Source organism: Strongylocentrotus purpuratus, unplaced genomic scaffold (genome assembly GCF_000002235.5).
Source record: "Strongylocentrotus purpuratus isolate Spur 01 unplaced genomic scaffold, Spur_5.0 spur5_scaffold_1, whole genome shotgun sequence".
NCBI lineage: Eukaryota > Metazoa > Echinodermata > Echinoidea > Camarodonta > Strongylocentrotidae > Strongylocentrotus > Strongylocentrotus purpuratus.
Genome location: NW_022145594.1, coordinates 27,999,634 through 28,026,153, shown reverse-complemented (window position 1 = coordinate 28,026,153; position 26,520 = coordinate 27,999,634). Strand labels below are relative to the sequence as shown.

The following is a 26,520-nucleotide window of genomic DNA, read 5'->3' as shown; positions in this document are numbered from 1 at the left end:
TGTGCGTCTGTCTCCCTCTTTAGACCAATATATTTCGCGCCCGCGCCAAAGACGAAGATATCTTTTCGACAATTCCAGTTATTGAATGCATTACTTGAACAGAAATAACCTTCTAATATTGGTTTATGGACATCCGAGGAAACTGTTTATCTTCAAATAATTGTGCCTCCCCTTTCGGGTATTGATATTTTATGATCAGTCACTTAAAAGGCAGAATTTAGAGTGCATTTATCGTCGTTTTAGACTCGGATCGTTTCAGAATGGTTCTGCAGAACAGCGGCCGCTACAAGGCCGATCGCAGTGACAACGCCGACGGTGGTTGGGCCAAGTGAGTACTGAAGTTACGGCTAGGCTCGAGCGCGAGCGCAAGCTCTAGATCTAGCTCTCGGGTGCGCTGACATACGGCGTCACTTCGAGCTTTGTTTTGAAAATGTTGTTAACATCGAAGTGAGGGGGTGTATTGAATGGAGAATGACGTTGAGATTAACACTATCACATAAAATGGTTTTTGAATTATTGCTAATTGGGGAAGTTCACAGTGAATAAATTTACTTAGGCTAGACTAGAGTCTAGATCTAGATCTAATTTAATTAAATTTGACAATTTGACGCGAGTCTGAAACAGTGAAAGTGAGAGGAACTGGCTAGCCTTAAATAAGGGCTCCCTCGAAATGTTTTGTATGATATGTTATTCGAGGGAACCCTTACTGGCCAGTGCAGTGTCAGTGAAATTTAGTTTGAGCAAATTCAAATGAGAAAATGTTGATTTGTTGTTGTTGAAATAGAACTTAAGTTAGACCTGCAATCATCAATCAACCATAGACCTCTACTCTAGTCTCTAGACCTAAATCAAATTGGAAACACTATTGATGAGAATAGATTTTTTAATATTATGAAAAGAAAAACTAATTTGTAGTAGACCTAGTCTACATGTAGTCTACCCAGCCTCTGAGTCCGAGGCTGAATTAGATTCTTTTGCTTTTTCCCCACCATGCCATGGCATTTGTTTGTGTAGTTTTGTTCAGACCCCAGCCCCCCCCCCCCCCCCCCCCATAACTTGTATTTAAGCATCTTTTCTTTTCAGCAGAAAATCAGAAGATTCATCCGAGGCCAGACTACAGAGATCGGTAATCAATGATGAACTGGATTTGCTGTACGGATTTGACCGCTACAAGGAGCCTGCCGAAAGGGTGGGATGGCTCATCAACATGCATCCAGTAAGCCATTTTAAATTTTCTTTATTTTCTCTCACAGGCTCTTCTTCAAAATTTCTTTGAAAAGATTAGTTCCAAAGAACGAAATTTAAGGTGCTACTTCATTTGTTGGAGGCTATGAGAACTTCTTTAATTCATGATATCACTTTAGGGTAAAGCATGACATAAATAAGTAACATTGATTATTGTGACTTTGGACTCACATTTGTTTGCATTTTTCAAAATGTTTCAAAAACACTATGTATTAAGCGACAAAAGCGGTCGAAACTGTGTAAATTCAATCAATGAAACTAATTGTTCTTATATCAGGGCACACTTTTATATTGAATTTGGATAGGTGTCGATATCAATTGATTCTGACTGAAATTTGTTTCTGATTTTGTACAAAAATCAATACAAATTGTCATTTTGGCCAAAAAGTAACCAAAGTGAACACATTTTTGTTTATGGGGTCCATATGACCACTTTTTCTAGCATCAGGGCACACATTTACATAAGATAGGCCATACAAATCTCTTTGGAAAAGTTATCTGTGACCAAAAGCGATGCAAGGGGACTTAATGAACTATTTTTCTTACCCTCTTAGGCGGACATTTTGGATGAGAGTAAGAAGCTGATCAGTGCTGTGGACTATTACTTCCTACAAGACGACGGCAGTCGCTTCAAGGTATTTATACATCAAATTTGTTTAACCCTTACTGTACTGGGCTATTTCGAGCACTCTCTGACTGGGGGGGGGGCCTCGGAGGCCCCCCCCCCTATGATCTCGGCCGTCGAATGTCCGATGAATGCGAAAATTTGCATGATTGTAGATATTTATGTAAGGAACAAGATGGTATAATTAGTTTTTTCCTAATATGCAAATTTTTGTCGTTATAGCCTAATTAATTATGCAAAATGCTAATTTTATGCATTTTACAGAAAACTCTACATATTTGTCCGTAGACTTGTGAAGAATCTTGAAAATGTATTGAATAAATGTTTCCTTCATCTCAAATTCATGAGGTTTCATTATTTTTATGATATTTGAAAATGCATAGGTTAATTTGCATAAATTATGAATACGCAAATTACGCATTCATGAATATCTAATCTGGTAATATACAGGGAACTAGAATCATTACAAAAATTGTCAGACTCCACTTTTGTTATGTTGAAACTCATTATTCATATGAAACTTCTTTTCTAACACAAAAAATAGTTATTTGGTGTAATTAATAATGATAATTTATGCAAATTTGATGCGATTTTCAACTTTTTATTTTCTTATGTATTTCATTGTTTTTTATTTGTTATTATATCTATTGTTTTATTTCTAATGTATTCTTTTGTTCTAAAATACATCAAGTTACTTTGAGAAACATATAAAAGCAATTTGATATCAATTCATATCTTCACATTTCTGCTTGTACATGAATATATGCAATTATAGCACTTTTTTGATGACATGCGCATACTAATTGTTATGTAACACCTTACAGGTATATCCGATTTCGACGAAAATGGTATCAAAATGTGCGTAAGACTTGAAGGAAAAAAGTCATGAAACGACAATTCAAAATTCCGAGCGGTTGCGGCGCGATCTCCAAAAATGTCGAGGGGGGGGGGCCTCCCAGGCCCCCCCCCCCCCAGTACAGTAAGGGTTAAGAGGCTGGGGAATTGTACATTTGGTTCAAAGTTTTTCAAACTTATGGTATTTAGTTTTTTACAATTTTGTATCATGTTTTGGGAAGAAAAAGAAAGCACCCCCAAAATAAAAAATGAATAACAATAATAATAATAATTAGCAACTTCAAACGAATGAACACCTTTTATCATAATATAGGGAAAATTCTAGATGCCCATGCCATGGAAAAAAGTTGAACTTGAATCATTTTTGTGTAGAAATATATATTTTTTTTCTCTCTCTCTCTCTCTCTTTCTGAAAGAAAAAGAGGCAGAGTTTGTCCCATGAAAGTTGTACAAGGCCAAATTGTCCATTGAAACAAAGAATACAAGCTTCAATTTTGATAAGACTGAAAGTAAATTGTTGATGATTAGTACTAAACATTCAGGCACGAAGGGGTTTGATGTGTATCTAAATTTCTAAAGTAGTCCAGCAAGTTATTCCATCTAGCAGTGGCTGCATGCCTGCATATGAAAATGGCCTTTCCCCCGTACGATTTTGTCACAGTTTGTGGGACATAAAGTAACAACTTTTTACTGGAATGCAGCATTCTTTCTGGTTTATAATCTCAACAATTCATTGAGATACAGTTAGACCTGTCTATAAAAGCCAACCAAGGGAGACAAGAAAAGTGGTCTGTATAGGCAGGTGATCTTTATGAACAGGTTCCTTTAGTACATGTTTCAATGTGAAACATTTTCAAGGGAAACAAAAATGTGGTCTTTGTAGACAGGTGGTCACTAAAGCCTCGGTCACAAATGTCATTACGAACTGCTACGAACGTGTTAAAAACGATTTTAAGACAATGGAAATTCGGGAAGACAATGGAAAAACATGGAGATTCGTACAAAATTATCGTTCGTACCAACCTTAGTGACCGTAGCATTAAGCAGGTTCAACTCTACTATGAAGCAAACTGATGGAAACATTCTATTTTTCTCTGATTCAGGTTTCCCTCCCGTTCAGACCCTACTTCTACATCGTCACCAAGAAAGAATGTGAGAGGGAGGTGTCTGCCTACCTGACTAGGAAACACTTTGGAACGCTTGCTTCAGTGGAAACAGTCTACAAGGAAGACCTTGACTTGGTATGTATCAATCAGTGCCCTGGTTTCATGAAGAACAGTTCTCCCATGGGTTCAACAATTCTTGTCCTTTTTTTAAAGCATATCCCTGTAACGTACTGTAGCTTCCTGTCATATTGGAATAAATTAGTTTTATTACTGCAGCCATTTTGGTTTAGTACTTGCATTCTTTTCAGGATTGTAGGCTAGAATCCTCTTGGAAGGATTAGATGATAAGGATTAATGCCTTACTAAAGAGCATGAGCGCATTGACTCGGATTTGAATCTGGGACCTTCCGGTTAGGAGACCACTGCTCTACCAATCCAATCCAGATATTTATGAAGCGTCAATATCTAGTCGCCTAATCAAAGGAGCTGATGAGACTATAAAACTACCAAAAATGTCGGTTCATGATTCTAACTGGGAAAGACAAAACAGCAGTGACTAATTGTAAGCAATCTGAAATAGGTTTGTCTTTAGTTGAGTTCTGAAAGTGGATAACTGTTGACAAGAGCGAAGGATTTGGGGAAGACCACTCCACAATCTCGATGCACAGGCAGTAAATGATTGATCACCTAGAAGAGAACGTGTTCAAGAACTCTCAAGCAGGTATTTACCTGCAGATCGCAAATTACCACTAAGCCATCTTGCCTCCTGAGACTGAATACTCCCTTTTTATTCTCCAACAGCCAAATCACTTGGTGGGACTGAAGTGTAGCTGCCTAAAGCTGAGCTTCCACTCCACACAGGATCTGATGAAGGTCCGACGTGAAATCATGCCGCGGGTTCGCAAGAATCGAGAGCGTGAGAAATCCTCCTCGGCCTACACTGCCCTTCTAACCAGGTATTTAAATGCAATTCCTCAAACCGATTGGTAGTGACTCTTCATAATTTTACAAACTGTGGCCCTGTTGTTAGCAGTAGTGTATCGTTAAAAAGATAGAATGGAACTAAAATACTCTATACATTTATTCATGAGAAAGTTCTTGTTAGCTTTAAGGTGATATTGAATGCTAGTATTAGTCGAAGGTCCTTTTCATAGAAAACATACTTTGTTTATCATTCATTCAGAACTTGACATAGACTGCTCTAAGGTTACGGGTTTGTCATAAACAATATAATGATTAAACTGAATGGCACAAACAGAAATACATAACTTACATACAAAAATTGAAAACACATTTGAGATAATTAGTATCTGTCATTCATTCATCATTTGTCTTGCTCAAACTACTTGTAATCTTTAGACCCTCTTCATGATAGGCTGCATAGTCTTTTGAAGATTACTAAAGGAAGAAGAAGGAGAAGAAATAGAATTACTGTTTATTTAGTTTTCCAGGGAAGTGTAATTTCTTTACTTCACCAAATAAAAGTATAGTTGAAAAAGGACCTCACACAAATGATATCTTAATCTCTGTAAACATCATTGATTCTTGTTCCCTTCATCATCAGCCATCTTGGTGGTGACGACAACCCTGGGGGCAGAGCAGCAGGAGGAAAGAAGATCAACGACCAGATGGATAACATCATAGATATCAGGGAGTATGACGTCCCTTACCATGTCAGAGTGGCCATCGACAAGAAGATTCATGTGGTAAGTCTTTCACACACAGAATGATGATTATGTATTCATCTAGCACCTGATGCAAAAACAGGATTGAAAGCAGTTTATTTTTACCCAGTCATCAGATTACATCATAACTACAAGTTTGCCGAAGACCCATTGCAGACCTGCCAACCAGTACGATTTAGTTGTATTTTGTATGATTTTTAGAAGAAGAAATACAACAGTACGATTTTCCTCAATAAAATACTATTTAAAAAAACAAAAACAAAAAACAATTATTATTATTATTTTTTTTTTTTTAATAATTTTTTGTTGTTGTTTTTTTTAAATTTTTTAAATGCCTTTTTTAATGGCAAAATGCCCATTCTGTCCTGCAAAGTATCCTACAAGCATTTTTACTTCGGCAATTTGAGGATGTTCATTGGTTCATCGAACTCGACAGTCGCGACGAAATCATGCATATTCAACCAATGATCCATAAAAAAAAATTCTTCCTGTATGTAGGAACTGTAAGAGGCATTGATCCGCGTAACAGTCAGTGTTTATTTTTAAGAATACAACTTTTGTCTGTAAAATACAACTTTTGGGAATAAAGAATACAGTTTTTGAAATCCAGAGGTTGGCAGGTCTGCCATTGAAACACTTTTATTAAATTTAACAAGTGTTTCCATTAGGATATCAGCGAACAGTTTCATGAAACGGTTTCAAAAAATTGTCATATCAAATTTCATTTCGCTTTTGATGTTATTCAAGACTCCCCTCTTTACTAGGGGAATAGAGTGGCAGAATATTCTTGTGACTTGAAGCGGCATACAAGATGTACATTCAGAATGTGATAATTCTGTCTTTAGAAATGTGATTTTGATATCCCTGTCCCATGAACAAATGCTAACGCTGCATCAGACTTTTTAAATATTTTTATTTTTTTAAATTTTAATTTGGTTAAAACATCTCATACATAATACAAATTAAATATAACACATTTATTTCAAATGTATCATTCTCTGCATCAGACTTAACATTTCTCTTCAAATCTAATTGTTTGAATCTCTCTCTTTCTCTCACTCTCTCCCCCTCTCTCCCCCTCTCTCCCCCTCTCTCCCTTCACTTTGACAGGGTCATTGGTACTCTGTACAAGGGAGGGGTTCCATGGCACCCATCATTACACAGAGAGATGACCTGCTAGAGAGACCAGTAAGTCCTTGCTTGAGCTGGAGAGATAACTATCGTGGTGGTGTTGATGATGATGATGTTGATGATGGTGAAAATGGTGATGATGATGATGGTGATGATGATTGATGATGGTGGTGATGATGATGATTGTGATGATGATGATGGTGATGTAGCCATTTACAGTACGTTATCTGAGATAAATTTAGTTCCATATCTGCCTTGTAAATTTAGTGGTCACTGGATGTGATTACTGGCCATACTCAAGATGGTATTGATTTTAATTAAGCTGGAGATTACAATGTTTCTTTCTCGTTTGTGAATAATAATGAAATTGGTTCTTATCGATTCATTTCATACTACTTTATTGACACTTAGTATTTTCGCAAATGACTAAATTTATAAGGAAGATATGGAACTAAATTTATCTCAGACAACGTACTGTTACTTGGAAACCATTATACAGCTAATTTAGTATCTCACTTGGTGCAATTGTTAACATCTGATATTGCTACATTCCAGAACACTTTCCATATATTTTAATCCTCAGGACCCTGTTGTACTGGCCTTTGACATTGAAACCACCAAGCTACCCCTCAAGTTTCCTGACGCAGAGACGGACAGTGTCATGATGATCTCATACATGATTGACGGACAGGTGAGAAATATTTACGATCGTGAATTAAATTAAAAAATTAAATTAAATGAAAAGCCTTGATACTCTTTTTTTCCTCCATTCTTTCTCTCCTCCCATAGTCCTTACAGTGATTGGGCATCTTTGTCTCAGATTCTAAACAAAATCCTGGATTCATTTAGCTCACGTTGCAATTATAAATCTTTAGGTCAGTCAGGAATCCCATAACTTTTACAAGCCGATCGTCTGCCTGATTATGATTGGAAATCAAAATTTTAGAATTTGTTTTCCTAATGATTTTATAACAGTACAGTCTATTGGGGAAAATGAGTATGGTAAAATAAGAAAGGGAATAGATAAGGAGAGAAAGAAAGAGGAACGGAGAGAAATGGAGGGGGGGGGGGGTGGTGGTGGGAAAAAATAGACTAAAAGTATGCTTGAAATATCCCTAGATCCGCAGTCTTTTCAATCCTCCTCTCTCATTTGTCACATTTTCTTCTCCAGGGATATTTAATCACAAATCTTGAGATCATCTCAAAAGGGTACTTGTAAACTTCCACTATCCCTCTCCAAACCCTCCCCCCCCCCCTCCAATCCTCCTTTGCAATTGTAGGAGTACACAAATTATGACTATTCCTTTTATTCGTCACATTTTCTTCTCCAGGGATATTTAATCACAAACCGAGAGATCATCGCAGAAGACGTAGAAGACTTTGAGTACACCCCGAAGCCGGAGTACGAAGGACCCTTCATCGTGTACAACGAGGACACCGAGATGACCTGCCTGCAGAAGTTCATTGACCACGTCTTGGAGGTCAAGCCCAACATCATTGTCACGTACAACGGAGACATGTTTGATTGGTCAGTTTGGTTTACGTATTGTCTATTCCAACAAGCAATAGCAATATATAAACAAAAGTTGTACAGTCAAACCTGCTTTAGTGATCACCTCTTTTAGAAAGACCTCCTGTCTATAAAGACTGCATTTTTTGTTTCCCTTGAATATGATTTCTCACTGAAACCTGTACTAAAGGAAGGTGTACATAAAGACTGCCTGTTTATAAAGGCCACATGTCATGTCTCCTGTGAACAATCTTTATATACAGGTTTCACTGTAATTATTATTCTTAGTTCGTGGACATACAGATTCATTCTTTACCGGTATATGTTTGCAAAATTATGTAAATGCAATGTAAGTGGATGTCTGTGGAATTAACCGATGGCTCCGTGAGATGTATTCACACTTTTTATGCCTTCGTTACAAAGTTGTCTGTACGTCCCGTTCTCGTGATCGCGTTGAAATTTATTGCATTGACCAATGTGTGCAATAATAATAATTAGATCAATTTATAAAGCACAGCTACTTTATAGATATACTCTACTGTGCTGTGATAAAAAACAAAGCTCTTAACAGAGCTACTTTACACACATTAACAAAAACATAAAAAACAGCATTAAAAAACAATTGCGTCTTCAACAAAACTTTGTTTCTTCTGTTTATGCAGGCCTTTCATTGAGACCAGATACAAACATTATGGCATTGACATGTACAGAGAGATTGGCTTCCAGAAGGATGCTGCAGGGGAATACAAGTGTAGGAGTGTGATCCACATGGATGCATACAGGTAGGCAATCACTGAGTCGACTTTTGCTCTGGCAACATCTAATCTTGTGAACATTTGCTCTGGTATCTTTTGCTGTGGTGATATTTGCTCTGATTTCAATTGCTCTAGCGAGATGTGCTGTGGTGATGACAATGCTCTCGTGACCTCTGATGTGGTAAAATTTGTTTTAATGACATTTGCCCTGGCAATATTTGCTTTGCCGTCATTTTCTCCTATGAATCCTGCTTTCTGCTTTGTTCCATCAAAGATACAGGACTAGGCTTACAGATGTAATCCGGTTAGTGGTAGGGTAAGCGTTTAGGGAGTACTTCAAGGTAAAATTGTTATACACAAGGATGATTTCAAAATTTGCTGTTGTGATATTTTGTTTCTTGACATTTGTTCTGATGGCATTTCCCCCCTGGGGTTATTTTGCCAAATGTCAAATATGGGGATAGGGTTAAGTAGTGCCATTGGGTTTTAGGTTAGATCTGAGGTTAGAGTTGGGCCAGATGAAGATGTGGGATGGTCAGTAAACATATTTTAATTTCTATGCTAATCCCTAGATGGGTCAAGCGTGACAGCTACCTGCCTGTAGGCTCCCAGAACCTCAAGGCTGCATCCAGGGCCAAGCTCCGCTACGACCCCATTGAGATGGACCCTGAAGACATGTGTCGCATGGCCAGCGAGCAGCCCCAGACCCTGGCCAACTACTCCGTCTCGGACGCAGTGGCGACGTACTACCTGTATATGAAATACGTGCATCCATTTATCTTCGCGCTGTGCACCATCATCCCTATGGAACCGGACGAGGTAATGAGGGATTGCAGAACCTCTATGAACCGCTTTGTGACATAGTCGATGACTAAACAATTTTTTTGTTGTAAATAAACAAATTTTGTTCTGAGATGTCTCGATATGTTAAACACCCTGTATGAATGCCCTCTTGGTTTGGTTTTATTTTCTGTATAAAAAACACAAACATTGAACATGAAATATAATGATATTTACTTTAAAAAAAATACGGATGGATTGCTCTATTCAGGGCCATAAAATGAAATTGAATTGCTCTGTTCTTCCTAGAGGTCAACAAATCATGAAGGCTTGAGCTTGTCTTTTAAAAGCTATATTTCTAAGTTTTCTATTCTATTGATTTATCTAGGTCTTGCGGAAGGGGTCTGGAACTCTCTGCGAGGCCTTGCTGATGGTCCAGGCCTACCATGCCAACATCATCTTCCCAAACAAGCAGGAGCAAGTGTTCAACAAGCTGACCAAGGACGGACATCTTTTGGAGACGGAGACCTACGTTGGAGGCCACGTTGAGGCTCTGGAATCTGGAGTCTTCAGGAGTGACCTGCCCTGCCGTTTCAGAATGGTAAGAGAGAGTAAGAGGGAGAGACAAAGACATACAGAGAGAGAGACAGACAAGAGAGATAGAGACGGACAGACAGAGACGGATATACAGAGAAACAGAGAATAAGAGGAGAAGAGGAGAGAGAGAGATGTTTATCTTGGAGACATCGGAGGTCACGTTGAGGCCCTGGAGTCTGGGGTGTTTAGGACTGACCTGCCATGCTGTTTCAGAATGGTAAGAGAGAGAAAAAGAGAGAGAGACAGACAGACAGACAAGAAATGGACAAACAGAGACAAATATACAGAGAATAAGAGAAGAGAGAGGGCACGTTGAGGCTCTGGAGTCAGGGATCTTCGGGATTGACTTGCCATGCCATTTTTAGAATGGTAAGAGAGATGTAGAGAGAACAAGAAAAGGACCGAGAAGAGGAGAGAATGAGTAGTCTTGGAGACCTATCTCCGAGGGCATGTTAAGGCTTTGGGTGTTCAGGATTAACATAAACAGAGACAGACACATCGACAGACAAACAGACGCACAGTTGGCTGAGACATATAGTGACAAAAAGGAAAAGTTGAAATAACAAACAAATCATCAATAAATAAATGGAACAAAGAGGATATCATTTCCTCAGAAAACAAATAACGTATCACACCTCTCCTTTTTATCTCCTTGTTCAGGTACCTGAGGCTTTCCAGCAGTTGATGGAGGATGTCGAGCGAACGATGAAACACGCCATCGAGGAGGAAGAGAAGATACCCCTCAGCACAGTCACTAACTTTGAAGAGGTGAGTTAAAGATGAAGTTGAGTTCTGGTCATGCGATTGCATTGTGAAAGAAACGGTGTGGAATCGACCAGAAAAGGTTGATCATCTAGCATATAAGAATTTGTGTGTATTGCAAGGTTCTGGAATCATCAAAATGATAAGAAATTTGGTCAAGTCTTGGTAAAGTTACAAACACTGTACACAGAAAGATGTATAGGGGACTACACGAACACGTGGTGTAAAAATCTGATTTTTACGATGTTACCGGACATATTTAGAATATGAAGGCATTTGAAGAGCCATGCTTTAAAAGGGAACATGTCTGATGTTCTTCCACACTTACATAATAAGAATGATAACGCTCACAAATTATTTTTCACCTCTTCCCGGAACTCGACCTTCTCTTTAACTACGACAGATGTTCCAACAACAACTGCTCCTCGATTTCCTACTCCAACCAAATTTCAAGTTCAATCCTTGACTAAAATATAGACCTAACCCTGACCCTTAACTAACCTAAAACTAAATCGTGTCCCTAATCCTATGCGTTAACAGAATAAAGCTGTACAGTTGTTCATTTGAAGGAGTTTTGGTTTGGTACTAATGAAAGTAGATTCCTATATAATCTATTGAAATTTAATCAATTAAAACAAATTATTGTGACCTGGCTGCTCAAAACCACTAATAAGTCACAACTCTTACAGTAGAGCAAATTGACAAAGATATGGTAAATTTTTTTCTTTTGAATTTTCTCAGGGTAATATGGATTTCACGGAAGTAAACTAAAAGTGGTATAGTAGAAGAGCTTACGAGGTTTAAATTTACAGGCATTTGAAAATGCAATATCTAAATGATTGTGCATGTTTTAACTATGTTTCTCATTTACGTTACCTAGATTTGTGAGGAGATCAGGGAGAAGCTAGCAGCTCTTCGAGACAACCCTGCCAGACTTGAGAACCCCGTCATCTACCATCTTGACGTCGGAGCCATGTACCCCAACATCATCCTTACCAACAGGTTACAGGTGGGTGGTTACTAAATTGGCAATGCCACATACATTTGAGGCAGATTGCACGAGACAGCATTCATACAAGTACATGGATTTTTGTAGGCAGATAACTGCAAATTGACAATTTTAGTGTTTGACCTTGATGACGCTCTGAAACGATAATGATTGCTCCCATAATGCCTGATTTTAAGGACTTTGACTTGCTAGATGGGGGGTTGCTAAATTGCCAATGCGGGCTGCATTAGAGGCTGTATAATTTACAAATTATCATTCATGCAACCTAATGAATTTTGACTTGCTAGATTGGCAATACCAATTTCTTTTAAGGTAGCTCGCTTTCTTCTTGATTTCAAGTGGTCGATATCTGAAATTAAAATGATAATTGTTCTTCTGAAGAGATTACATTGTATCAGCATGTTAGGAGATCTTGTTGATTCACATAGCATTTTGTATGTATTTGAAACTCATGCAAATACTAGACTTAGAATACAAGCAAGTTCCAAATCTGAACTTTTAGAGGCAACATTGAAACTCGTGCAATCAGTTAGTCAATGATTTTCTTTGTAACACAAAGCCAGACAAGAGAAGTGGCTTTATGGCCAGGTGGTCTTTATGAACAGGTTCCTTTAGAACTGTTTCTATGAGAAATGATTGTCAAGGGAAACAGAAAATGTGGTCTTTATAGACAGGGGGTCTTTGTCTCCAATTAGGCTACTACCCATTTGTTCTGTTGTTTATTTAGTGTAATAACCAATCGGTCCAATTAATTCCCATTTCGTCCACCATCCATGAGCTCTAATGATCATTTAGTAATTATTATTATTTGGTATGAAATGAATATTAGATTATATTAGAATATTAGATTGGTTTTTGTGTGTGTGTGTGTGCTAGAGCCAAATTAAGCTTGTTTTATCATGTGCACGATTCGAGAGTTCACGTATTGTGTGTGTTGAATGGCTACACGATCGAGCAGCAAATCTTTTTTTTACTTTTTTTTTACAGATTTACCGCGTATTGCCGGTTACACTGTCGCTGCAAGTGCGATTTTGTATTTTTGAAGGCATACCATGCTCAAAATGCCTAATTCTTATTTTCAAATGTTGGTAGGTATGCTAATGTACTTTGTTTATTCTCTCAGCCCTCAGCTATGGTGGACGAGGCAGTGTGCGCTGCGTGTGACTTCAACAAACCAGGAGCTCGCTGTCAGAGGGAGATGTCTTGGATGTGGAGGGGAGATTACAGTGAGTCAAGAAAAGTTTTGATTAAAGCCCCACTGCACTACTTAAAGCTACTTGAGCCCTCTGTATAGCAAACAATGCCTAATTGGTGACCATTGGTCCCCCATGATCCTCTATTTCTTATTGAGAGCTGATAACCACCTGTCAGTGACCATGTAGGGAGGTCTAATCCCTCTTGGCCATACTAGTGCAGTGGGGCTTTAAAGGCCTTCTTTGATACAGTTATCATTTTTTTATCTAAGAGTTTGCAGTGATGGAACACAGAATTCACTTTAAACTCCTCATGTGCCATCCATTAATTCCCTGGACCCCATTTCACTAAACTTGTCTCAGTGACAAATGACAGTGATTGTTATAAGCTATTGAAATCCTTGCTTCTAATTGGTTATCAGCAGATTTGTCAATGATTTGTGCAATTTGTCATTGGAAAAAGGCTTTGTGAAATAGGTACTTGGATAGCCCCATTATTTGGAATACGAGTATACCGGTAGAGGTGTGCGTGGTCGAGTGGATACGTCTCAAGACTGAGAATCGCATGGTCAGCCGTTCTAGTCACGCCGCGACACTAATGTTCTTTTACAAGATATTAATTTACATTTACTTTTTATTACTGTTATATCGATACCCATACAGAAGTAGGGGTGATAAATCCAGTATTATCCTATAAAAATGCAGACAAATATTTCCACATTATACCCTTCACCTATGTCTTACCATTATGTTGTTTATGCATGCCATAAACTCCATTGCTACTGTGTTGCAGTCCTCCTCTTTTCTCTTTCTCCAAACTCTCTATCCTCTTCTCCTCCTTGCCTATCCCTTTCTTCCTTTCTTCCTTTCTTCTATTTATAATCATGTATTTGTGTATTCGGGCGTACCCATTACAAGATTTGCTTATCAGGATTTGTGTCTTCTTCCTTGTAGTTAAATTCTTTTGAATTGAATTGAATATGTATCCTGTGTGTTCTATAGTAACAACTTTTAATTTGTTTTTGTTTTTAAATGGGGGGGGGGGGGGGGTACCAAAGTATTCAGCACCAGAAGATAATGTAAAGGAAAATACCTGTAACACATTGTTTTGTCTGCATCACATATTTGTACTTCCATTACAGTGCCAGCTTCGAGGGGGGAGTACCACAGAATTCAACAGCAGTTGGAGATTGAGCGGATCCCTCCAGCTAATCCCGGCGAACCTCACAGGGTCTTCCATGAACTGGGCAAAGAGGAACAAGCCCTGCTGGAAAAGAAAAGACTGCAAGGTATTGTCACATTGATTTTGTTGTTAAACCACTAATGCAATTTTTGTTGGGCAAACAAGTGATTGCCCCACAGATCCCTTCAATAACTATTGCTCCATGACCGATTTCTACTACAGTCAAACCTGCTTTAGCGACCACCTGTATAGAAAAACTACCTGTCATTTCACATTGAAACATGTACTAAAGGAACCTGTACATAAAGACCACCTGCCCATAAAGACTGCTTTTCTTGTCTCCCTTGGGTGGTCCTTACAGACAGGTTTCACTGTACTAAGCCAATACCATCTTGAATCTATGAACCAATAGGATAGGATACCTAAACCTAACCCCAAACCTATTCTAAACTGAGATCAAACATGTGTTTCTGTAAAAGAAGAAACTGTTGTGTGCAAGAAACTTTCCCAAATCTTGAGAGTGTCTTTATAGATTTACCAAATCTTCATGTCACATACATGGTAGTTAGTAATGACTCATATTGATGTGTTCGGCAAGTTTCATGACTAGAAAAACAGCTGTCGCTAACCATTTCAGGACGGGTTTAATTTAAGGGCTAAATTGATCATGTGCTGTTTTTCAAATTGGCAACAATAATGTTTTTCTGTTATTGCTACATTGTTCTAATAAATGTGATGTCGCTAAGAAAAATATTTATTAGTACCGATAGTTATTGAGCCATACCAGAAAATATGGAATGATTGTCCAAAAAGGGTTAAGAACGGGTAACAGTTTATAGTTTTTGCAGTTCCTTTGGTAGTATTTTTCCTGATTCTTGCATCTCTTTCTCTCTTTCTCCTAGAGTACTGTCGCAAGGCGTACAAGAAGACAAAGATCACGAAGCAAGAAGAAAAACACACCACCATCTGCCAGCGAGAGAACTCTTTCTACGTCGACACGGTGAGGGCGTTCCGTGATCGGCGCTATGAGTTCAAAGGTCTTCTCAAGGTCAGTGCTTCAAATATTCCTCGATATCTCCTCTTTTCACAGCCAATATCTATACCTACCATATTTAGTACAGTCCAGTCTTTATTTTTACCCTGAATAAAAACAACATATATACAATAAATAAATCTAAGCACGCTGATTCATCTGAACTGATTTTAGATTGAATTGAATCCAGAAGCACATCTTGTAATGATGAATCGACATTGTTGTCACTAGCATATAAATCACTAAAGAAGTTGTAAAACACATCAGAAATATCATCACCATCTACAATTTGTCCATTTTTGTTTCGAATTTTGTCAATAAACTTATTATTAGCATTTTTTTGTTCATTCTTATAAAAATATCCAGGCTTCTCTCCATTTTCTAGAAATTTTTCTTTGGACCTTCTAAAATAGAAGAAAAAACCTGGTTTTAAAGTTTGCCACATCTTATAATTAAAAACAAATTCTTGTACAAATTTATCATCTTCACATAATAATACATTCAATTTCCAATATGATTTTGACAATTTTTTCTTTTGAGGAATACGAATAACTGAATTTAAAACGTTATGATCTGAAAGGGGAAAGTTCATAACCAACGATTTGATTACTTTGAATTTTTTTTCAACATAAATTCTGTCTAAACGAGAGCTTTGTTTTTTTGCCCGGATGAAACCAAGTATGACTAAAAAGCACCGGTTCCTGCCACCAACCAAGAATCCAAAAGCGAACAAGAATGAATAATGTCATTTAATTGTTTCCTTCCTACAAAGCTCACAGTCTCACAAAGTCGATCATTGACATGCATTACACAATTAAAATCACCCCCGAGAATAAGAGGAACATTTCCTCGCATTGCAAAATGTAATCCATTGAAAAATGTAATGCGTAAACTTGGATTACACGGTGCATATATATTACATATACGAAAACAACAGTCTGGAAAAGAACATAATACAGAGATGTCACGCCCCTCTAAATCAGGCCTGAGTTGAGAAAAATACAACGTTTTTCAGAAAAAGCAATGCAACTTCACATGAATGATTAGAACGGGAGGCCAAAAAGAAAACTGGACCTTCCCAAACTGAATTAAAAAATTTAAAATCTTTGGTGCCTAAATATGTTTCTTGTAATAATACAATGTCAAAAGAAAAGATACTTAACCACTTTATGACGTTTGTGCATTTTAATGAATCTTGTAAGCCGTGAACAATAACCGAACAAACTGAAAAATTAAAAGAAGGTAAATTGTGAGGGCGCATGATTAATTAGAAGAGTTCACCAAAAATCAAATCATTCCAATAAAAAATATCAGTCGAAAAAGTCAATATTGTGAATGGACACATACTGCGGGTGCCGCCACGCCAAATGATTCAATCACTCCTTAGGAGTATTACACGTGACTTTGCAAGACTTAAGGGGGCATGCGTACCTGCTAATAGTTAGTTCGTTGTGCCGGTCTCTCATATGGCACAGAAAGCTCTCGTACTTCATAAAGTCATGAGTACACTTCTCCGTTTTACACGAAATCCATCTCTGCTCCTCCTTCATAATCTCGGTCTCTGCCACCAGTTCTTTCGCTTCATTGCCTCCGCGGCCATGTGACGATCTGGAACGTCTTCGGGGTGAAACTGAAGACCGACGCTTCACCCCACACCTAAATATGTTTCTTGTAATAATACAACGTCAAAAGAAAAGATAATTAACCAATTCAAAACATTTCTGCATTTAAATGAATCTCGTAAGCCGTGAACATTAACCGAACAAAGTGAAAAATTAAAAGAGGATAAATTGTGAGGGCGCATGATTAATTAGAGGAGCGCACCAAAATCAATTTATTCCAATAAAAAATATTGGTTGAAAAAGTCAATATTGTGAATGCACACATACTGAGGATGCCGGCCCACCAGATGGTTAAGCCACTCCTTATGAGTATTACAAGAAACTTTGCAAGATTTAAGGGGACATGCATACCTGCTAATGTTCAGTTCACTGTGCCGGTCCCTCATGTGGCACACGAAGCTCTCGTAGGTCATAAAGTCCACGGTACATTTCTCAGCCTTGCAAGATATCCACCTTTGTTTTTCTTTAACAATCTGCGTAGCTGCTGCAAGGTCAATCCAAACTTTATCAAACTTATGTCTGGACCATCTTTTCCAGTCTTCAACCAAACGTAAACAAAATTCATCCCTAATTCTTAATAACAAAATATCCTCAGAAACAAAAAATTTCTCAAAAATATATGGACAACGTCGATTCCACACTACTTTGCGTGTAACAACAAATAAATACCAACCTCGTGCCCATTAACATGCATTAATAGTAGCCGAGGATCCATACCAAAAACAATCCTTATTAAATAAAACATGCCCACCCAGCACTTCCTTTGCCACCTCGCATATTCAACAAATAATTCTCTGAACGGATCCACATTCCCCAAAACATGATCAATACTTTCTAATGTTAAACAAAATGGTAAACAAAAAGCCATTGCTCAAACACCATTTGGCAAGTTTTTCACGTGTATAGAGTGCTCTGTTTGTTACTTTCCACATAAAAGATTTGAAACGATTACAAAAAACTGAATGATTAACATTTTTCCAAATAAAATCCCATTTCTTTGATGGATCTCTGACCAACACTTCTGGTACAAAGTCAATTTTGAACAAGTTGACAGTATCTTTAACTGTTTTACTGCATGCAGATTTTTTGTCCTTCATTACTAAATACAAAATGATTTCCCGAGCTTGGGCATAAGAGGGAGACAAAACATCACAATGTGGAACTGAGTTGGACCACCAAAAAGAAAACAGATAATGTAATATACTTGCCATAAAATAGCGTAAAAACAAGTAATTACATGAATAATCATCAGTTTGGTTAATTTGTGGGAACATAGTATGTATAAATAAGGCTTTCATTTTAATACCTAAATTGTCTAACCCAAGATCGCCTTTTTCCTTACTGAGATTATACTGAGAAAAATTCTGTAGATTTGTGACCATGATTTGTACGTCCCTTGAGAGACCAATGCCAGTGAATGATGAAAGCAAATACTGGCATGAACTGCCTGCCATAGGTAAGTCCAACTTAGTTGATCTTATTCTTTGTGAAACACCCCCTTGATGGTGTACAAATTTGAAACTCATCTTTATTTTTTCACGGCAGGTTTGGAAGAGGAAGGTCGCAGGGGCCATGGAGAAGGGTGATGCAGCCGAGATCAAGAGCGCAAGGAACAAGGAGATCCTCTACGACTCTCTGCAGCTGGCCCACAAGTGTATCCTCAACTCATTCTATGGCTATGTGATGAGAAAAGGGTAGGTCCATTGAGGGCTATACAGTCAAACCTGCTTTAGTGACCACCTCTCTACAAAAACCACATTTTTTTGTTTCCCTTGAAAATGTTATCTCATTGAAACATGTACTAAAGGAACCTGTCTCCAAAGACCACCTGTCTACAAAGACCACTCTTTGTGTTTCCCTTGGGCGGTTGCTATAGACAGGTTTGACTGTATTTTTAACCTGGAATCCATGATGAGCAGTCAATGATTGCTCTTTATACCACAACCATTCTGCTAATCTTTTTATATAAATTATACATTCCATATTTTGATCATGATGTTTTACCATGTTTGATTGTGATTTCATAATACTTGTAATTGTCAACTGTTAATTTACAATTTGTTATACTGTACACCTCATAAATTCAGCCTTCAGCGGCTGCCATTGAATTGTTAATCTAATAAATCATTATTAATGAATGAATGAATCTTTAGAATGTGCAGTTGTGTATACATTCACCATTACAAGTACATCGTTGTATTTATCCAGAACATGATTACCAATCCAGAAGCAATTGGAGTATGTGTGTCCTTCTGTGTGTATTAGATATGCTTGTTTTGGAACTTTGGGTATTTTATTTGTGTCTTCATACCCTTGTCACAATAGAGACAATATGCACCTGATCAAAAGCAAATTAGCTCTGGAATGCTCTAAAAAGGGTTCCGGGAACTGGAATCAGGAGTGTTGGTAAAAGACAAAAGATATATACAGATAGCCTCAGAGGAGAAATCACATCTTGTGAAGAAAATTGAAAAAGAGATCATGTCAAGAATTCATATTTTAGTTGTGTCCAAATTAACTAGAATGTTTTGGTTCAATTGATTTTGGTTTGGTTTCTCAATCATGCCAAAATGCACCTGAGCAAATTTAAAGCAAATTGATATCTAGAAAATGGGTTCAGGAATTCTAGTAAAAGATGAAAGATTTGTATAAGGTAGGCTCTGATGAGAAATCACCATTTGTCAAGAAAATTGATATAAAGAGATCATTTGAAGAATTTTTTGTTTCTCTAGATCTCGCTGGTACTCGATGGAGATGGCAGGTATTGTGTGCTATACTGGAGCTGGGATCATCACAAGGGCCAGGGAACTCATTGAACAGATCGGGTATGTTTATTTTCTTCTTTATGATGGTGTGGAGGGTTACAAACATGGAGCTGGTGAAGGTGTTCATCGCAGTTGCAAGCATGGATGCCCAATTTTGGGGATGTTAGTAATTCTGTCAGTGGTACATGTACATCTAGGAATAGTACTCTTAATTAAGCACTTTTTAAAGTTGAAGTGTTTGTTGTCCTTTCTTTTTTTTTCTCTTTTTTTTGCTGATGTTGGTTATATTATTGTTGATGATGGTAGTTTTTCAAGGAAAGAATTGATGACGCAGTTGAATAAAGAGATATATAATTCTAATTTTGGTGATGATTGGTAATGAAACTCCTTTGCAAATATCTGTTGAATACAACTGATTGTATATTTATGAGCTTTACATTAAAACTTTGTTTAATTTCATGTATGTAAATGAACAGACGCCCTCTTGAGTTGGACACAGACGGTATCTGGTGCGTGATGCCAGCCAGCTTCCCTGAGAACTTTGACATCAAGACCACCAACCCAAAGAAGCCTAAAGTGGCTATTTCCTATCCTGGAGCCATGCTTAACATCATGGTGTGGGTAAGTTTTCCTCATAAATCTGCAGACAAATCAGCCCAAATGTGTAGTTAATGTCCACAAAGAAGCCCAAAGTGGCTTTTTCTCTACCCAGGGGCCATGCTTAACATCGTCGTGTGGGTGAGTTTCCTAATGACTCTGCAGACATATCAACCCAAATGTGTATTTAAAGTCCCATAGAAGCCCAAGTTGTGTAGTTTAAAGTCCATTAAGAAGCCTAAAGTGGCTATTTCCTACCCTGGAGCAATGCTTAACATCATGATGTGGGTAAGTTTTCCTAATGACTTTGCAGAATTAGCCCAAATGTGTATTTAAAGCCCACAGAAAAGCCCAAAGTGGCATTTCTCTACCCTGGGGCGATAATGAACTTCATGATGTGGATTCGTTTTCCACCTGATTCTGCAGATGTATTACCCCACATCTTTGTCTTCTTGGTTGATTTTAGTTTGATATTTCCAAGTCATCGTTTCAAAATCCTCAGTCAGATCCCACAATGGAATGTGCTCTCCAGTATTCACACATGTTGTTCATAGTTTGGTGCAGAGTATGTGGAAAGTTTAATGAATTGGGAGTCGCTATTCTTGTATGAACTTGAGGATCTGATATCTGTTCTCTTACTTTTCTAAGTTTTTCCTGTATTCATCGGGGCATCGTTTCACAAACCTGTCATAAGTACACAGTCAGACCGCAGCGCGCGCGTTAATGAGGCTGAAAGCTGATTTTTACTCAGCGTCTCTTTGGTAATCTCGTGCATTCACGTGTGCTGAAATTCACAAGATTTTCTGTGAGATTTGTAAGGGTGTACAATCAGCTGCTTTTGTGGTCGATAACTTTAGTCAACATGGCAGCACGCAACGGTAATTACTCTAGAGATTTTCAGCTTCAGTTTGATATGAAACTTGCCATATTTCACAATTTTGAAACAATCTTTTTTCACCACTTTTATGGTCGTTATTTTTGTAACATTACAACAGCTATTTTGTACCCGGAATTTCACTTTTGGTTCCTGACTTTGGTACATAATTAATTTGTTTACTTTGAGATTCGTTGGAAAGATGAAAAGTCACTGATCAAAATAATGTCAAAACCTAATTGACGCAAAATCATGTTTTCTTTATAATCATAATAATTAAGACCCAAAAACCCGGAAATTACCAATTTGTTCTTTCTATGATGGCGCGAAATTGTGTGATTTCATACTCGTGCACGCTCGCCGTCTGAGCAATGACAATGTATAACTGATTATTAAACTCCAGGGAGCTCCACCGCGCCACAAACTGGTAAAAAAAAATAAGAAAAATGATTATTAAAAAAGAAATATTGTAGAAAATAATTATCAAAAGGGCAATTAACGTATTTGATCCAGGGTCCTCAGATCGTTGCCATGACTGCTTATGCGCACGTGCATTACAGGCGCACGCCACAAAACTAGGTTACTAAAATCTGGTTTTTAGAATGTTAATAAACCAAAGCGGAACATATATGACGTAGTTGACGTAGTTGACCAATCAGAACGCTGTATTATCACATCGGCAAAGTTGACTACTTTTTTTAATTATTCATAAACATGGGCGTGATTTTTTTTGGTTCCTGACTTTGGTACAGCGTAAAAAAAATAATTTTGATATCATTGTAAAGAAAAATATTATGCTTTATGCTGATTATAACATCTTCTTGACGCAAGAATGATTTCTATGTGAAAATCAGCCCTACTCTTTAGATAGATTTATCGTCGAAAAACCCCATTTTCAAGGCGAAATATCTGTTTTCAAAATATATCTAACATGATTGTCATATAAGTATATAGAGAGTGCAACTTCTTATCTTTAAAATAAGACCCATTTCATGAGAAATGAACAGTTATAAAGGCAAAAACTGCCGATCGGGAAGACCGTCTGCACTACGCATTACGTATACAAGACACGTAAATCTTGCATACGTGCTGAGTAAAATAGAGGGTTTTTGCACCGGCTGCGGTCTGACTGTACATGTTTGCCAGCATCTCATTAAAAAGTTTGTTTTGGTTAATACACGCTTTTCAATGGGATGTCATTGAACTTGTAATTTTGACAGTTTCGTTAAAGGATGCCCTGATGGCTTTTGGTCCTTCCTTGGCATCCATCTGTTGCAAAGTTTGTACATATAAAACCCATTGTCTAATATGATTCTCAACATTATAAAATGGGATCGATACCTTTCTATAACCTGCCAGTTATTTGGAAAATATAGTAATAAAAATATCTTTTTTTTTTGCTATCCTCTCCAGGACTACAACACCAACGACCAATACCAGGAGTTGGTTGACCCCAGCAATCTGACCTACCAGGTCAGGAAAGAGAACTCCATCTTCTTTGAGGTAGACGGTCCCTACCTTGCCATGATCCTCCCGGCGTCCAAGGAAGAAGGCAAGAAGCTGAAGAAGAGGTGAGGTCAATAGGTCAAAGGTGAAGGGTCGCTCGCCATTTTAAACTAGAAGAAATGTTCATGTAAAGGGATTCATTGTAAGGTATATCTACACTTACAGGGAGTGTAGCTTAGCAAAATAATGGTTAACGCCATCTACATCTTTTTGGACAACTGCACATAAACAAATGGACTTGATTAACGGTCGTCAGTGACTTAATCTCTACATGGTCAGCGTTCTTGAAACAGACCAAAGTTCTCCTCACGCTTCGGTTTTGCGTATGTTGCATGCACGTGATTGCTGCCGTTGTGTGGTCCCTAATTATATTATACCAGATTGCCCCGAGTCAGGCCACGGGAAAGACGTAGTCTTGTCAGGCTGCACTCTCCTTAAGAAACAGTTTTCCTGATTAACTAAGGTGTTTTAAAGGTAATTCAATGCTGTCTTTACCACCCAGTTTTGAAGAGTATCATTAGGTTAGGTTCATTTGATCAATTGCATATTTTCATAATTTTATTTAATTGTTTGAATGACCTGCAATGACAATTTGTTATAATCTGATCCTTTTTTGAGCTTCTTTTTCTCATTATACTTTTACTTGCATGACTGAATTTCTTTGACTATTTTTTCCTGTTTACCTAATACTTAAGTCACAGTTTTATGTGCCTGCCAGACTATTCTTGCCCCTGTCTGACTCTCCCTGCACTGCTCTCTCTTTTATACTCTCTGTAGAAGTTTCGTAGTCGAGTGGTTTAAGGTCGTTGTCCTTTGGCAAGGCATTAATCTTCATTTGCCACACTCGACCCAGGTGAGATAAGTGGGTACCTGGCAGGAATCAATTCATTGAAATGCTGCAGCGCTGTAATGGCAGCTATGCTGAAAGCCGGGGTAATAATTAGTGCACCTCGGAATAGAATTTCTAGACAGACGGCACTATACAAATGCCTATTATTATTATTTATTATGATACAGGTACGCTGTGTTCAACTTCGATGGATCGTTGGCTGAGCTGAAGGGCTTTGAGGTGAAGCGGAACGGAGAGCTTCAGCTGATCAAAATCTTCCAAGCCTCTGTCTTTGAAGCATTCCTGAAAGGCACGACCCTGGAGGAGTGCTACGCTGCTGTTGCCAAGATTGCTGATACTGGCTGGATGTTCTCTATAGCAAGGTGCGAAACAAATCTGTGATAATGCTCATTTTTTAAGTACAGTCAAACCTGCTTTAGTGACCACTGTATAAAAAGACCACATTTTTTTCCTCCTTGAAAATGGTTTCTCATTGAAACATGTACTAAAGGAACTTTGTACATAAAGACCACCTGCCTATAAAGACCGCTTCTCCCTTGGGTGGTCTTTATAGACAGGTTTCACTGTATATGAAATAAAAATAAGAAAATATCTGACAAAAGACTTTTTCTTTGATAGGTCTGTACAACGGGGTACTCAAAGTATGCAGTTATCTTTTTTGTAACAGTAATATATACATGATTCACGAGCTACTTTTTGCTTCCAAAGTTTTCTCAAATCATCCACCCCAACGTTTATATACATTTCTAGAAAAATGCATCATAAATTTTTGCCTCGTTGCAGTCCAAGCATTGCCTCAATTCAATAGTTTCAAGGTTATAAGTCTGTTTACTTTATCTTTTCATAACAAGTGTGACAAGAAAAAATATGACAGCTTTATTCTTGTCACCCTTCTTGAGGCATATAACGATTATTGTTTGATGCTAATATTATCAAGTTGGAAAATTAGGGGCATTCATTGAGAAATTAATTGCCATTGCCATTAGCGTTTACCATTGTCCCTGTTATCTTTGTGTTATTTGTCTCCCTCTGTAGGCTGTGGACATGCCAGACTGTGAGCTGTTTCATTTGATCCTGAGAATCGCAGCATGTCTCGTAAGCTTGAGGACTATGGCGAACAGAAATCCACGTCCATCAGTACTGCAAAGAGACTTGCAGAGGTAAGAAAGTAGTGATGAATAGAATCATTGCTGGTATTGAAAGAATACAGGATAGATGGCAAGATTCACTCAAAGATACTCTGTACATAGATGGATATATGGAAAGAAGAAAGAAACAAACTAAATCATGCTAAGGTCTATCTGCACTAGTTTGGCCAGGAGGGATTGACCTCCCTGCATGGTCACTGACAGGTGGTTATCTCATCAGATCGGCTCTCAATTAACATAAGAAAAAGAAAAAAAATGGGGGACCAACGGTCACCAATTAGGCATGTTTTTACATAGAGGGAGCTAAGTAGTACAGTGGGCCTTTAACACAAAATTGTTATCTTGATTTTTATTGATAGTCCTTGGTGATCAGATGGTGAAGGACAAGGGCTTGGCCTGCAAGTTTGTCATCGCTAAGAAACCAGACGGCGCCCGGTCACCGAGCGGCCATCCCCATGGCGATCTTCCAGGCTGAGCCGAGCATCAAGAAGCACTACCTCAAGAAAGGCTCAAGTTCCAGACCATGACGGACTTTGACATCAGAACAGTGAGTGTTCAAGGAGAATTGTTTGATATAGGGGGTGTTTCACAAAGACTTAGATCGATATAAGTTGGACTAGAACTATGGCAGGCCATTCAAGCCACTGGTTGCTCTCACCATTGGTCTCTCAAATATGATCTTTAGATAATATTTTCCTTCAATAATGAACTATCACAAAATGTTAATTCTGTAGATTTGTGACCACAATTTGTACGTCCCTTGGAAACTAATGCCAGGAATGGTTAGAGGAACCAGTGGCATGAAAGGCCTGCCATAGTTCAAGTCCAACTTACATGTAAGTCAATCTTAGTCTTTGTGAAACACCCCATGATCTCGGTCCAGATTAAACATGCCAACAAATGGAATCCTATGAACTATTACTACTAGTGGATGCAGACTTCTTTTCCTCAGATTGTTGAATACTTGGTGAAAGTTGGTTGAATATTATTGAGAAAAAGATGAATCCAAAGCTATAAATCTGAGAATTTCCTCTCTTCTTACTCTACTTGCTCCTAATAATTTTGTGCCAAAGTACGTACACCAGACAAGAACTTTAGAATTGAACAGCAGTATACAGAGATGCCAACCAGTACGATTTCATTGTATTTACTATGATAATAAGAGTGAAATACGTCAAAACGATATCGCCTCTTAAAATATATTTTCATCTTTCCAAAAAAAACTGAATGGCATAGAAACATGTACAAATAAACCGCTGAAACCCGACACAATCTATGCTTTACAATTTTCTCATTGAATGTTAATAAAAGAGCTAACATTTTATTTGACCGTTCTTACCGTTAAAACATTTCTGACATTTTACTGGCCGGGGCAGTGATAGAAAATCTGATTTTTAGGGATATTCAGTCTGTTTTTGTGGCAAGAAGTTGGCATCTCTGAGTATTGAGGATGAGATAAGCATTCAATTATAACTGTTTATGTCGAGAAATTTGTAGGAATGCGAGAGAAACATGAATTTGTATCGTCATATTTTGTTATTATATCATCTTTGTAGATTCTTGACTGGAACTACTACATTGAGCGCCTGGGTAGCACTATTCGAAGATCATACCATCCCTGCTGCACTTCAACAGGTTTGTGACTCTCTTCACCCAGGAGTAGGGCTTGTTCGTTATAACCTATGTTAA

The 26,520-nt window shown here is 37.9% G+C and overlaps 1 protein-coding gene across 1 annotated transcript; it reads left to right on the top strand.

Annotated features, from left to right (window-relative positions):
• Nucleotides 1–49: 49 nt before the first annotated feature.
• LOC115921308 (DNA polymerase epsilon catalytic subunit A-like) lies at nucleotides 50–26,520 on the top strand. Its single transcript, XM_030978661.1, is given in 29 exon segments — nucleotides 50–328; nucleotides 1,087–1,216; nucleotides 1,800–1,880; nucleotides 3,829–3,966; nucleotides 4,633–4,787; nucleotides 5,396–5,537; nucleotides 6,627–6,704; nucleotides 7,231–7,338; nucleotides 7,979–8,175; nucleotides 8,820–8,939; nucleotides 9,485–9,731; nucleotides 10,081–10,293; nucleotides 10,950–11,057; nucleotides 11,932–12,060; nucleotides 13,184–13,286; nucleotides 14,396–14,542; nucleotides 15,339–15,484; nucleotides 18,637–18,785; nucleotides 19,824–19,916; nucleotides 20,333–20,477; nucleotides 22,741–22,898; nucleotides 23,851–24,014; nucleotides 24,017–24,045; nucleotides 24,719–24,755; nucleotides 24,758–24,843; nucleotides 25,205–25,301; nucleotides 25,335–25,378; nucleotides 26,388–26,440; nucleotides 26,442–26,520. Coding segments are annotated over 29 exon segments (3,444 nt in total). The 5' UTR covers nucleotides 50–260.